At 38.5% G+C, this 15,232-nt stretch overlaps 1 protein-coding gene across 1 annotated transcript; it reads left to right on the forward strand.

Moving 5' to 3' along the window:
• The first annotated feature begins 3,484 nt into the window (after positions 1-3,484).
• Positions 3,485-7,770, forward strand: LOC146899440 (G-type lectin S-receptor-like serine/threonine-protein kinase At4g27290). The gene is made up of 7 exons (XM_085734706.1): positions 3,485-4,769; positions 4,857-4,970; positions 5,653-5,795; positions 5,908-6,118; positions 6,661-6,898; positions 6,975-7,125; positions 7,253-7,770. Exons 1-7 carry the CDS (start codon positions 3,503-3,505, stop codon positions 7,559-7,561), a joined length of 2,433 nt encoding a protein of 810 aa, XP_085590832.1. The 5' UTR covers positions 3,485-3,502; the 3' UTR covers positions 7,562-7,770.
• The last annotated feature ends 7,462 nt before the right edge of the window (positions 7,771-15,232 follow it).

Consider the following 15,232-nt stretch of genomic DNA (forward strand, 5'->3'; position numbering starts at 1 on the left):
ATCACAAATAAAATTATTAAACACCTCCACATCTGGTTGCTCGTATACCACTCGCTCTACCCTTTCTTTCATCTAAACACCGACCAATTAAAGTCTCCACAAACACAAATGGCCGCATTGCTATTATTATGAACATGCAAGGACAAACTCTCCCATAATAATTTTTTAGCCGACAAATCACATGGTGCGTACACATTATAAATAATAAAAACTTCGTCCGTTATTAAATCCTTACCCTTGATTGCCAAAACATGTCCGAGACCGAAAGTAGACCACACATCTATTTTGGAAGTGTCCCACACCGTAAGCGAGACCACCAGAGGCTCCAATTGAAGGTTTAAAAGAAAAATTATGCACACCGTCGCCCCACAAAGCTTTAACCAACCGATCATTTACTAACCCCAACTTAGTCTCTTGTATACACAACACAACCGGTTTTTTTTTTTTTCGTAAACCACCCTCCGCACCTCCGCCCACTTTTCACCACACCCTAACCCTCTCACATTATAAGTAATAATCTTCATTGTTACCTCCCTCACCCCACCCCCTCGCCACCTACAACCTCAATTCACGCCCCCAACACCCTCTTTCCCCTTCACCACACCGTCAAACTCTCACACCCACTCGCTGCCCTCCACTCTCTCCTCCCGTCCCTCGATAGTAAATTATATTTATTTGCGGTATCACAATTAAACTTTACCCCCACAACCTTTCCCAACTCCCTCACATCCTCCCTCACCGAGTTCTCTTTACCATTAAGATGCCACCAATTCACCGGTCACTTGAACCGGAACCGGACCACGAAGATGTTGAATGTTTAGAAGAATTTGTAGTTGACACACCTGGCGATTGTGAACCGATATGCTTAGCCACACCTCTGGATTTCCGCTTATGTTTCTTCGGCAATCGAAGAATCTGTTTGCGATCACCAACCGGCATGCGCGCTATCCTCTTCATGAACCCAACCGACCGAATAACCACGCCTTTATGTTTCCTAGTTGCTGATTTATTCGTTGATGAAATTGGAGACGTTGTTGAAGTCACCTTGTTCTTGGCCGATGTGTCTGGTTTGCACGCCGAAGAGAAAACAACTCCGCCTTCGGCAATCGTTTTTTGACTTTCTAACCAATTAATACTCCAAGGTCCCTCGCTTGGTGCAAACTTTCACGTTCGGATCATGTTTCGCCGCTTGTTACAATCACTTGCCGCTCTCGCCCTTTGCTGAACCGGTTCTAAAATGGGAGATAACCGGACCTCAAAGAAACCATCACGAACATCCCGTGTATCACTAGAAGCCGCAAACTCGTATGTACCTTAGGCTCGGCACTTTTTTTTGTTATGTTGGCACCATTCATTTTGCAAATCAGTAACCGATCATCTAATTCCCATTCACCTTGAACCTCGTCCGTCCCCGTAAAATTATTGACTTGTGGCTCCTCTTCCGGTATTGCATCTCGTGTCGCCTTCCAACATGAAAACATCCTCGCCTATATTGTACCCCCCACTCCTCCACAATCTTAATACCATATTGTTTTCCATCTATAACAAAATCGTACATCTTGTTGACAATCTCAAGTTGATGCGTAGCTACAAGAATCCGGCAAAATCAAACCTCGCCTTATCCGCCGTACATTCATCAACATAAAGAAAACGACCAATACCGGACACGCAAAGTCTGAAAAAAATATCATTCCAAGCATGCACAGGAATACCGTACACCCTTAACCACGCACCGCGTTCATATCGGATCATAGACTCGTACCACTTTTGGAAATTTGTAAATAACATCCCAAAAAACTCCTTTGCTCCTTCAAACACTTTCGAAAAGTCATCATTGTCGGTGCAATTCAAGAAAACTCTATCACCACCCAACGGAGTAACGATAACGTAGGGAAACCGGCATCTAGAATTCGTTGTTGGAAGGAAAGTGCCGAATCCCCCGCTTTCACATGAGCCACCATACCGAAGTAGCCCAAGCTCGATCCTCTTCGCTTGACTTATACACAGCATAAACGAAGCAACCGGCGTGCTCTTTGGTTCGATACGCTAACAATTTTCTTATGTGGCATGCTACCATAACCACGGCCTCCTCCCTCTACCCTTTCCACCCTCACCTTCTCCTCTCCGCCTTTCCCTTCTCCTTCACAGACCGATCGGCGCCTCCCGGACCCTCCTCCACCCGTTTAACCCTTTTCATCCTCTCATTATCCCCCACCGAACCACAACGGTACCAACCGTAACCTTCCCATCCACTCCGAGTTTTGTTCTCGGTCAAGACTCCCTTGCCGTACCCCCTCCTAGACACGACCGCACCTTCCTCCCTTCCCTCCTTCCTCAAGACCGCTAAAGGCTTGACCACGGGAACATCGTTGTGTGCAAAACGATCAAACCTAGCCTCCTTCGCCCATACACGAAAGTCCCCCACCCAAACATTGTTCGCAGCTTATGTCAATTTACCCTTGTTCTTCACATTAACGAATCGACAAAACCAAACTCCCGCCCTCGAGCATTGAGATGGCGTGCCACATACATATCGGATAAAATTCCACAAACCTCAAAAACCCGTCGTAACCGAAACAATGGAACATTCTCGGGAAATTTGTGACATAATAAGAAACTTTAAGCCCGTTACTATTATCGGATGAAACCAAATCGGTAGCATGCCATTCTGCAGATGAAACACGACCTCCCAAATAGTTGGAGCTACCACGCCATTCCTAACCCTACCCTCCTCCCGCTGCCCACCGAAAACCTCATCCTTGAAACCTCTACTAGAACCCCGAAGCCGATGTTGTCCGTTGCCCGTCGCCGCTCTTCTCGACCATCCGATCCTCTTGACCTGTCCCATCCTCTCGTAATCCAATTCCGTCGCTTTCCTCTTCCTCGACCTAACTACGGACCAATCTCCCCTATCCCCCCCAATTTCGCCACCCCGGGCTGGACCCCGATCCCCCCCATGATATCTCTCTGCCGGAGAATAGCTCCGACGCGGTTGCCCATGGCTAGGCCGCAGGTTCCCGCCGCTCCTACGCTCAAAATCTCTCATCATTAATATTTATCGGTAATATTTATTTTATAGGTTAAGATCAATTAACACTACGATGTTAAAATCTCTTGTTGGATTGAAAGCTATTATCACAAATATCATCTCTACAAAATATTATATCAATCGGGTATCATTTGATATATTAACTAAGATACATAAAAATTAACGTGTTTGATAAAAGTTTCATAAAACGTTAATTTTGATGCAACTTATTGACATATCAAATGATATCGATTAGTGTAAAATTTCGTTGACATATCTATATGATAATATCTTTCAAAAAAAATATCTATATGATAATAAAATTTTTATGATATGATTATGTTGGTAAGAGTTATTGGATGTGTCATATATTAAGTCGATATATTAAGTTTGACGTTAACATGTCAACTGATCCAAACACTATTATATATATGCATGTATTCGTTTATGAGTTGCATCACAAGAAACACCAAAATGACAATTCTTACTACCATTTTTGTCATATCTAAGTTACTACTGTTCTCCAAATTTTCCACTGCAGCCGATACTTTTAGTCAATCAGAATCACTTTCAGATGGAAACACCTTGATTTCCAAAAATGGAACCTTCGAATTGGGTTTCTTCAGTCCAGGTAATTCCCCAAACCGCTATGTTGGAATTTGGTACAAAAACATCCCGGTTAAAACCGTTGTTTGGGTTGCCAATCGTGATAATCCAATCAAAGATAACTCAAGCAAGTTGATCGTAAACAATGAAGGAAACCTTGTTGTTCTCAGCAACAATCAATCTTTTCTATGGTCGACAAACACAACAAAGAAGACTTCAATACCAATTGTGCAACTCTTGGACAATGGAAATTTAGTACTTAGAGATGAGAAGGACAACGAAAATGACGAAGAGAATTTCTTGTGGCAGAGCTTTGATTATCCTGATAATACAATATTAGCAGGAATGAAGATTGGATGGGACAAGAAAAGTGGTATTAATAGGGGTTTCAATGCATGGAAAAACTGGGAAGACCCATCTTCAGGTAATTTTACTTCAGGTATGAGACTTAGCATTATTCCTGAAATGTTTATTTGGAAAGACTCAGTTGAGATCTTCAGAACAGGACCATTTAGTAACGTATTTGCATTGCAAGAGAATCCACTATATAGTTACGAATTCGTAAACAATGAAGAGGAAGTGTATTATATATACACACTCAAGAACAGCTCTGTGATTACCATACTTGTTTTGAACCAAACTCTTTTACTTCGTCAACGCCTCATTTGGATTCCGGAATCTAAAACTTGGAATGTTTACCAAAACTTTCCACAAGATAGGTGTGATGATTATAATATATGTGGTGCAAATGGAAATTGTGTCATTGGTGGATCGCCGATTTGTAAGTGCTTAGATGGGTTTAAGCCGAAATCACCTCAACGGTGGAATGCAATGGACTGGACACAAGGATGCGCGCGAAGCGGAAATTGGACTTGTGGAGACAAGAATAGAGATGGATTTCTTAAAGTTGTTAAAATGAAGGTACCAGATACTAAAAATTGTTGGGTTAGTGAAAATATGACCCTGGATGAATGCAAGGTCAAATGTTTGCAAAATTGTTCATGCACAGCTTACTCAAGCTTAAGCCCTAATAAAGGCAACATAGGTTGTTCCATATGGTTTGATGATCTTGTAGATTTGAGAGGTTCAGAAAGTGGGCAAGACTTGTATGTACGAACAGACACTTCTGATATAGGTAAGTATTTCTCTACTTTTTAAATATACTACAATTTAAACTAATTAGGATTATTGGTTTTTTAGAATCAGAAGTGTTTCAATGCAGATAATGAACACGGGCGTAACAAGAAGGTTATCTTTGGAGTTCCAATCATTGTTTCAGTAATCATTGTGATGCTATTGGCTTTCTCCATTTACAAAAGAAAGATGAATAATAAAGGTTTTTTGCTGACCCATAAATCATTTTAAATTCATAATATTTTATACAAATGAGATCAATCAAAGGATATGCATAAGATAGTTTCACAGTTAAATCATTAAGTCTCAACATTAAATTAAGTGAAATATAATGTGTCTTTTTCATCCAATGGTGAACATTAACACTTGTGTGCTAGGTGAGTTTATTTTATTTTATTTTATTTGTGTGCATAAGATAGTTGACAAATATTATTTTTAAGGGAAACGTTAACAAGTGTTCTCGGGCACTAGTTAAAAATTATAAATGTTTTCTCGAAAATTGTGTATTTTATTTTTTTAAATCTGAAAATGTGTTGTTTTTGATGTTGACTTTATTTTTTTTCTTTTCATTTATAAGTGTTAACTAGTGTTCTAGAGGTACCAGTTACCATGACCCTATTTTTAATTGGATATCTCGAGAATCCCATAAACGTAATTAACCTATACATGATTGAACATTTCAAACAATTCTACTAGAATGTCAATTTTGAAATATTTGTTTTTTTTTTCTTTTTACTTGAGCATTTTGACGGGGTGTTTTTTTCCTTGTTTCGTAAAATTAGTTAATCAATATTGAGAATATATTTCATCCATAGTAGTCAAAATGGTTTGCCCCCAATGCTTTAATTTTTTTCAACGCCTTGTCCACATGTACCAAACCAAAGAGAAATCAGAAAACGACATATGGATGGAAGACAAAAATGATGTAGAGCTTCCTTTCTTTGATCTTTCAACAATACTTGATGCAACCAATAAGTTCTCAACTGACAACAAACTTGGTGAAGGTGGTTTTGGACCGGTATACAAGGTATATATAAACTTACCTTCTAGGGTTAAAGTAAAATTATTTATCTTTCAAAAAATAGGGTTAAAGTAATAACTCATGAATTTCATTGTTGATATAATTACTTTTAATGTAGGGTATATTACAAGATGGCCAAGAAATCGCAGTCAAAAGGCTCTCTGGGAATTCTGGACAAGGATTGGAAGAATTTAAGAGCGAAGTAATATTATGTGCTAAGCTTCAACACCGAAATCTTGTTAAGGTGATTGGTTGTTGCATTGAAAAAGATGAGAAAATACTAGTCTATGAACACATGTCAAACAAAGGCCTTGATTCATTTATTTTTGGTACGTAATATTTTTAAAGCTACATATTCAATACGTCAATCTAACTCGGACGTCTAAAATATGATATAAAGGTGGAGCTTTACCATTTATAGTAAAAAATAATTTTATTTTTAATAAAAAATAAGTAAAAATAATATTTGATTAAAACTTACCAATAATAATAAGAGGGTTTATCGTAGGATCGGATTCATATTAGACAATCTCTATTAGCCATTATACTTGTTTTTTTCTTTAAAGTAAAATTTACTAATGATAAGCAAACTAGTACAAGATGTAGCTCTAAAATTGCAAACAAAGTTAAAAAAAATAATAATTGTCAACCATATAAAGTGAAACAAACACTAGAGAAAGCCACCAAATAACATCACTAGCCTACTTAATCACCAAATTTATCATTGAGATTTCAATTTTATCACAGGCAAGTCCTGCCACACCTGCATATGATTACTTGAAAGAAAAAAAATTAGCCACTTTATTTGATTTGTTGGTACATGTAATTTTAGAATGAAAGAAGTACTAAATTGATTGGACAATGTTTACAGATCCAATTCAAAGTAAACTGTTAGATTGGTCGACGCGTTTTAACATCTTGTATGGAATTGCTCGAGGTCTTCTTTATTTGCATCAAGATTCAAGATTGAGGATCATACACAGAGATTTGAAGGCAAATAATATTTTATTAGACAAAGATATGAATCCAAAAATTTCAGATTTTGGTTTGGCTAGAATGTGTGGAGCTGATCAAATCGAAGGGAAAACAATTCGAATCGTTGGCACATAGTAAGTATCTAATGATGATAAAGTTTTACTATGATTGACTCAACATCAACTTTATACTGATTTGTTTCTTTTTCAGTGGTTATATGGCCCCTGAATATGCCATCGATGGATTATTCTCTATTAAATCAGATGTATTTAGTTTTGGCGTATTAGTCCTCGAACTTATAAGTGGACTGAAAAATAGGACACGTACCTACAATCAACAGGATCACAATCTTATTGCGCATGTAAGTACCAAAAAAATTTAATTTATTATGGGACACTTAGAGGATAAAGGACTTGTGTTACAAATAAATAAGATAAATGACCTCTAGTGTAATTTTGCCAAGATAATAACACTTTAAATTGTTGTAGGCATGGAGATTATGGAAGGAGGGAACTATACACACATTGATTGATACTAATTTGATGGACACATGTATTCTACATGAAGCTTTGCGGTGCTTACAAATAGGTCTTTTATGTCTGCAACATCTTCCTGTTGATAGACCAAACATGACATCTGTGGTTGTAATGTTGAGCAGTAATTCTACTTTACCTGAACCACATGAACCAAGTTACTTATTTAGCAACGTATCCAATGAAATAGAATCTTCATCTTCTGAAAAACAGATATCATCTTCACTAAATAAAGTAACTATCTCCTTATTAGATGCTAGATGAAACATTCTAGATTATCTAAGTTTATGTAAAATTACATAATTTGTAATATATATAGGGTGTGTGTGTGTGTGAGATAGATTTCTCAATGGTGTGATACAAAGTAGATTTTTATTTTAATAGTAAAGTAGATTTCTCAAAGGAAGCTGCAGCTTTGAGTAAATATGTATATATATATGCATCATAAGGAACAATAAAAAATTGATAGTAAATATAAGTCTGAAATGCACAAATAGTAACATAAGTTAGTGCCGGAAGAATCCACCTCTTAGTTCACTTACCTAGCTTTGAGTCAGCAACTTCACGACAATCAAGATTGAATAGAACTTGAGTGCCATCCCAAGTATATTAGTAAAACAAAGAGGAAAATTTCCTATGACATATAATTAATATGACATTTATTAGTAGTTGCTCAATGAAAAAATGATCACTGTGTAAGCATAGTAATAGTATTGTTGAATACCTTGGGAAGGTTTAACTCTTGCATGTAGTACTATAATATACATGGGTTTGCTAGGATACACCCATTAGTTTTTATTAAGGCGTGTTTTAGCAAAAATATAACTAAAAAGTTATTAAATACACTTTAAGGTGAATGTTGCTAAAACACTTATTCTAAAAAATAAGTGGGTGTATGTTAGCAATTCCTATAAGCATTTCTAGAATACACCCACTTATTTTTAGAAGTGTGTTTTAGCAAGTTATAACTAAACGGTAGTTAAATGCTCCCTAAGGTGTAGCTTGCTAAAACACTCCCACATAAAAACTAATGGGTGTGTTCTAGCAAATCCCATATATATATATATATATATATATATATATGATCAAGTACCATTGTAGCTAGACAAACCATCACAAAATTGCTTTGCATAAGCATCCCAAAGACAATAGTGAAGCAAGTGACCACTACAATTGTTGTGAATTCGATGAAAACTCACACCAATAAATATTTGATGTGTGGAGCAAGGGATAACAAAAGCAACCAATACAAGTGGGTAACTTGAGTTATAATCACAAACAAAAGTAGAAAACAACAGAGAAAAGAAAGAGAGAACACAAAAAAATTTGTTGACCCGAGTTCGGTCCAAATTGACCTAGTCTCTGGGGAGAAGGCAGCCATCCTTTTCACTATAATGATGAGTAACTTTACAAAAGAGATATCAATGGGTTACAAGAATAAGTCTCCCGCCTAATTCTACCCAAAGTCTCAACTGTTCCCATAACCAAGAGACTCAATCCTAATAGTGTTTCCCAAGGTGAATCAACCTCAAACCCTAATGTTTGTTCCAAAGAGACAAACTCTATACAAACCCTAGTTTTGTTGTTGCCTTTCTAAACCCTTGTTTCAGCCCCCTCTATCTCAAGGTTTACACTGATACAATGTCTATATTTATAGTAAAAAAATCCTCAATAAAATCGGAACAAATCTAGGCCCGAAAATACGTTCTGTTTTATTTTACTCGTCAAAATCGGCCACTAATTTTTGTCGAACCAACGGACAAAAACCGCAGTGCAAAATCGGCCACCGAGCCACCGAAAATCGGCCATCGATTTTCTGCTTCCATTCCAATTTCTTCAATTTTGAGGCACTTTCACAACAATCTCCACTTTGACTCTAAATTAGTGATGATGCCAAACCATCAACCACCTTGCTGCTCTTTCCCTTGCTTCCCACTACACCAAGTAGCTCCACAAGTTTACACCCTAACCTCTTCAACCATCTAATGCCTTCCGCCATTTTTGAAGATCCTTGTGTCCAAACTACTCAAGGAATTTTAGGTAGTTCCATAAGTGCACACCTTAACTTCTTCAGCCATCGGAATGTCTTCCGCCTTCTCGAAGATCCTTGTATCAAATTACACTAGGAATTTCGGTGTAGTTCTACAAGACTATACCATACTTCTTCAACACAGACATCTCCCGCTTCCTTGAAGATCTACTTGAGCCCAATCACCCTTGGCTTTTAGAGTAATCCACAAGTACACACCTTAACCCCTTCAGCCATCGGAATGTCTTATGCCTTCTCGAAGGTCCTTGCAGTCCAACTACATTAGGAATTTTAGGTAGTTCCACACGCATTCACCATAACATCTTCAACACAGGACATATCCCGCTTCCTTGAAGATCACCTTGCATCCAATCACCCTTGGCCTTTTTAGGGTAATCCCGCAAGCCGTGCTATACATTCTTCAACCTCCAGAATGCCTTCCGTCTTCATGAAGAAATCCCTTGCTCACCACTAGAGGATAGCACCCAAGGTCTTCCATAGTCGTACCATTACCGGTGTGTTCAACTCCACCTCGGGTTGAGCGCATTCTACCTCAACTAGCAAATGCGTACATCCCACTATGTCTTCAACCTTGAAACTCCACCTCAACAGGTAGATCATGACTATTGTTGCCTCCGCCTCTCCCGAATCGATCATGAGTATTCTTACCACCGCCTCTCCAGCTGATGTTGAGTGTTTAACGTCTCTCCGTACGACCACCGCTCCACTAGGCATCATTCTCAAGGTGAGAAACATCACCTTCTTCATCCTCCAAACAACACCACACCATCGAGCACCTGCATACTCAAGATGCACCTCAATATTCTCCAAATCGCCAATGATTTTCTTAAACTCCGTAAGTTGCTCCATGATGGCCTTTGACTCTACCATCTTGAATGAGTAAAGTTGTTGCTTTAGGACTTGCGGATGAGCCTAAGACTTTGTCATATACAAATATTCGAACTTTGACCACATCGATGTTGCGGTTGTTTCCTTCGCTACTTCCCTCAAAACTTTATCGCACAAGACAATGGCACTTCTAGCCTTGTCCACCATCTCGGTCTTCTCCGCTCGTGACATGGTGACCGGTAACGCACCTTCACCCTTCAAAGCTTTCTCACACTTTTGTTGTATTAACACCGCTTCCATCTTTACCTTCCATAACCCAAAATCATTATATCCGGTATACTTATCCAATATCCCACTTCGAACTCCATGATACTTGATTATCCTTTGACCCTTGCCCCACGGTGGGCGCCAATTTTTGTGAATTCGATGAAAACTCACACGAATAAATACTTGATGTGTGGAGAAAGGGATAATCAAGCAACCAATACAAGTGGGTAACGATTATAATCACAAACAAAAGTAGAAAACAACAACGAGAAAGAAAGAGAGAACACAAAAGAATTTGTTGACCCAATTCGGTCCAAATTGACCTAGTCTCAGGGAGAGGGCGGACCTCCGTTTCACTATAATGATGAGTGTTGCGAATTCGATGAGAAAACACACCAATAACAAACTTGATGTGTGGAGCAAGGAATAATAAAGCAACCAAAATCAAAGTGTATGGAACAATTATAAACACAAGCCAAAAGTAGAAAACGGCGAGAGAGAAAAGAAGAGAGAACACAAAAGAATTTATTGACTCGGTTCGGTCCAAATTGACCTAGTCTCGGGGAGAGAGTGCAGCCTCTCGTTCCACTATATGATGAGTAACGTTACAAAAGAGATATCAATGGGTTACAAGAATAAGTCTCCAACCTAATTCTACCCAAAGTCCCAATCTATTCCCGTAACCAAGAGACTCAATCCTAATAGTGTTTCCCAAGGTGAATCAACCCTCAAACCCTAGTGTTTGTTGCCAAGAGACAAACTCTATACAAACCCTAGATTTATTGTTGCCTTTCTAAACCCTTGTTTCAGCCCCCTCTATCTCCAGGTTTACACTGATACAATGCCTATATTTATAGTAAAAGTAACTCCCATAAAATTGGAACAAATCTGGCCCATAAAAATACGTTTCGAAAAATACCGCATGCAAAATCGGGCCCCGATTTTACCAAATCCGGCGCCTATTTTTCCAGAACATGAAGCCTCCCAAAGGCAGCCAAAATCGGGCCCCGAACTCCATAAATTGGGCGCCGATTTTGGGTCTTCCGGCAAACATGATTTTGCACTCCAAACTCCAATTTTGATTAACTTCTACAACAATCTTCACCTTGACTCCAAATTAGTGATGATGCTAATTTAACATCAACCACCATGCTACTCTTTCCCTTGCTTCCCACTACACCAAGTAGCTCCACAAGTTTACACCCTAACCTCTTCAGCCATCAAAATGTCTTCCGCCTTCTCGAAGATGCTTGTAGTCCAACTACGCTAGGAATTTCGAGTAGTTCTCCAAGACTATACCATAACCTCTTAAATACGAGACATCTCCCGCTTCCTTGAAGATCTACTTGTGCCCAATCACCCTTGGCTTTTAGAGTAATACACAAGTAGACACCTCAACCCCTTCAGCCCTCGGAATGTCTTCCGCCTCCTCGAAGGTCCTTGCAGTCCAACTATGCTAGGAATTTTAGGTAGTTCCACAAGCATTCACCATAACATCTTCAACACGGGACATCTCCCGCTTCCTTAAAGATCACCTTGCATCCAATCACCCTTGGCCTTTTTTAGGGTAATCCCTCAAGTCGTGCTATACTTTCTTCAACCTCCGAAATGTCTTCCGTCTTCTTGAAGAAATCCCTTGCTCACCATAGAGCATAGCACCTAAGGTCCTCCATAGTCGTACCATTACCGGTGTGTTCAACTCCACTTCAAGTGAGCGGACTCTACCTCAACTAGTAAATGCGTATATCCCACTATGTCTTCAACCTTGAAACTCCACCTCAACAAGTAGATCATGAGTATTGCTGCCTCCGCCTCTCCAGTACCGACCATGAGTATTCTTACCACCGCCTCTCCAGGCTGATGTTGAGTGTTTAACATCTCTCCAGACGACCACCGCTCCACTAGGCATCAATCCCAAGGTGAGACACATCACCTTCTTCATCCTCCAAACAACACCACACCATCAGTAGCACCCGCATCCTCAAGACGCACCTCAATGTTCTCCAAGTTACAAATGATTTTGTTGAACTCCAGAAGTAGCTCCATGATGGCCTTTGACTTTACCATCTTTAATGAGTAAAGTTATTGCTTTAGGACTTGCCGATGAACCAAAGACTTTGTCATTACAAATATTCGAACTTTGACCACATCGATATCGTGGTTGTAAACTTTATTCCCGAGGCGCAAGACAATGGCACTCCTGGCCTTGTCCACCATCTCGGTCTTCTCCGCTTCGTGACATGATGACTGTAACGAACCTTCACCCTTCAAAGTTTTCTCACACTTTTGATGTATTAACACCGCTTCCATCTTTAACTTCCATAACCCAAAATCGTTATCTCCGGTAAACTTCTCAATTTCCCACTTCGAACCCATGATACTTAATTATCCTTTGACCCTTGCCCCACGGTGGGCGCCAATTGTTGCGAATTCGATGAGAAAACACACCAATAACAAACTTGATGTGTGGAGCACGGAATACTCAAGCAACCAAAATCAAAATGTATGGAACAATTATAAACACAAGACAAAAGTAGAAAATAGCGAGAGAGAAAAGAAGAGAGAACACAAAAGAATTTGTTGACCCAGTTCGGTCCAAATTGACCTAGTCCGGGGAGAGAGCAGCCCTCCGTTCCACTATATGATGAGAAACGTTACAAAAGAGATATCAATGGGTTATAAGAATAAGTCTCCCGCCTAATTCTACCCAAAGTCCCAATCTCTTCCCGTAACCAAGAGACACAATCCTATTAGTGTTTTCCAAGGTGAATCAACCCTCAAACCCTAGTGTTTGTTGCCAAGAGACAAACTCTATACAAACCCTAGATTTGTTGTTGCCTTTCTAAACCCTTGTTTCAGCCCCTCTATCTCCGGGTTTACACGGTACAATGCCTATATTTATAGTAAAAGTAACTCCCATAAAATTGAAACAAATCTGGCCCATAAAAATACGTTTTTGAAAAATCACGCAAAATCGGGCCCCGATTTTACCAAATCGGGCGCCGATTTTTCCGAACGAGGAAGCCTCCCAAAGGCAGCCAAAATCGGTCCCGACCTCCGGAGAATCGGGCGCCGATTTTGGGTCTTCCGACTAAACATGATTTTGCACTCCAAACTCCAATTTAGAGTCACTTCTGCAACAATGTAACTTTACAAAAGTGATATCAATGGGTTACAAGAATAAGTCTCCGCCTAATTCTACCCAAAGTCCCAATCTCTTCCCGTAACAAGAGACTCAATCCTAATAGTGTTTCCCAAGGTGAATCAACCCTCAAACCCTAATGTTTGTTCCAAAGAGACAAACTCTATACAAGCCCTAGTTTTGTTGTTGCCTTTCTCGAACCCTTGTTTCAAATTTCCTTCTATCTCAAGGTTTACATTGATACAATGTCTATATTTATAGTAAAAGAATCCTCAATAAAACCCGAAAATACGTTTCTCGTTTCATTTTCTCGCTATCAAAATTGGCCACCGAACTCCATAAATCGGCCATCGATTTTTGCACGAACCAACCGACAAAAACCGAGGTACAAAATCGGCCACATCAGAGCTCACAGAAAATCGGCCACCGATTTTCTGCCTTCCCAATTCCAATTTCTTCAATCTTGAGGCACTTTCACAACAACAATAATAAAAAATCTAAACATAAAATTTAGACTGCAAACGGGATGCTAAAGGTAAGATAATCATCAAACATGGGCATCCATAATAACCATTTCAATATGTTCTTGCTTGAATTTACTAATTACAGACCAAATATCAACAATCCTAACTGATAATGTCCAAACATCCTTATAATCATCGATATCTTTTATGTCATCAAAATGTCGAGCAACTTCAGCATGATCTTCCATCCTATAGCATAAAATGTGTTTATACTTTGTGTAAGAAAACATTGAAGGAGATCAATTTTTTTATTCTTTATTACATTTTTTTAATGGAATTATTCTTGATAACATAATTTGTACTCATAATTTTAATGGACTAATATCATTTTCTTTCCCACATATACGAAAAATAAAAAAATTCTATCACTTTTTTAGATAACTAGGCAAATAGTGGATTTTTAGATAATAGTTTACTGAGGATTAAAATGTCCCAGTTCATTTTTATTTTTTATAGTTGGCCCTTGCGTAAATATTTTGCGAACTTCGTTGCCGGTAAGCAAGACATCTCAACATATCTTCAATTAAGTTTATGCAAACAATCTGAACGATCTTCAAAGCAATCTCACGAGCAAAGATAACAACCAACAAGAGCACAGTGTTTAACTTCGACATCAACAATTTTTTTTTTCCAGATACACCCCTTTCTCTGAAGAAAGGATGTACGACCCTTCGTGTAGTATCCAACAACCGGCGAGAAGAAGTCACCTCTTGATCCGATAGTACACCTGTTTGTTTAAACATAAATGTCTTACCAATTTCTGATTGAATTTAAAACAAAGGAACTGACCATACCCAAAAAAAAAACGAAATATCTATGGAGTATTATTTCAAAATATCTCCAGGAAAAACAAACTTTTTTTTGAGGGAATTTTTTGAATTCAAAATTCAAAGTTTTTACATCAATCCATGTTTAAAAATGTTGAAGTTAAAATATTGTCTCTACAAAAAATTTGCGTTGACGTTCAAGACAAACATCATTGTATTCAAACCTTTTGAATAAAGAAACTTTGATTTAACTAAACTTTTAAGAAAACATCATATATTGTACTCAAACCATTTGTATAAAAAATTGAATTCGAAACACGTATGTTACTTCCATATATTTTGAAAAGATATTCAATC

The sequence above is a fragment of the Medicago sativa genome, chromosome 8 (genome assembly GCF_051527215.1).
Source record: "Medicago sativa cultivar Bolivia chromosome 8, Bolivia_mono, whole genome shotgun sequence".
Classification (NCBI taxonomy): domain Eukaryota; kingdom Viridiplantae; phylum Streptophyta; class Magnoliopsida; order Fabales; family Fabaceae; genus Medicago; species Medicago sativa.

Coding starts and splice junctions, on each gene's coding strand:
- LOC146899440 (XM_085734706.1), top strand. CDS start 3,503: ATGACAATTCTTACTACCATTTTTGTCATATCTAAGTTACTACTGTTC. Junction 4,770..4,856: donor AACAGACACTTCTGATATAG/GTAAGTATTTCT, acceptor GTTTCAATGCAG/ATAATGAACACGGGCGTAAC. Junction 6,119..6,660: donor CCTTGATTCATTTATTTTTG/GTACGTAATATT, acceptor CAATGTTTACAG/ATCCAATTCAAAGTAAACTG.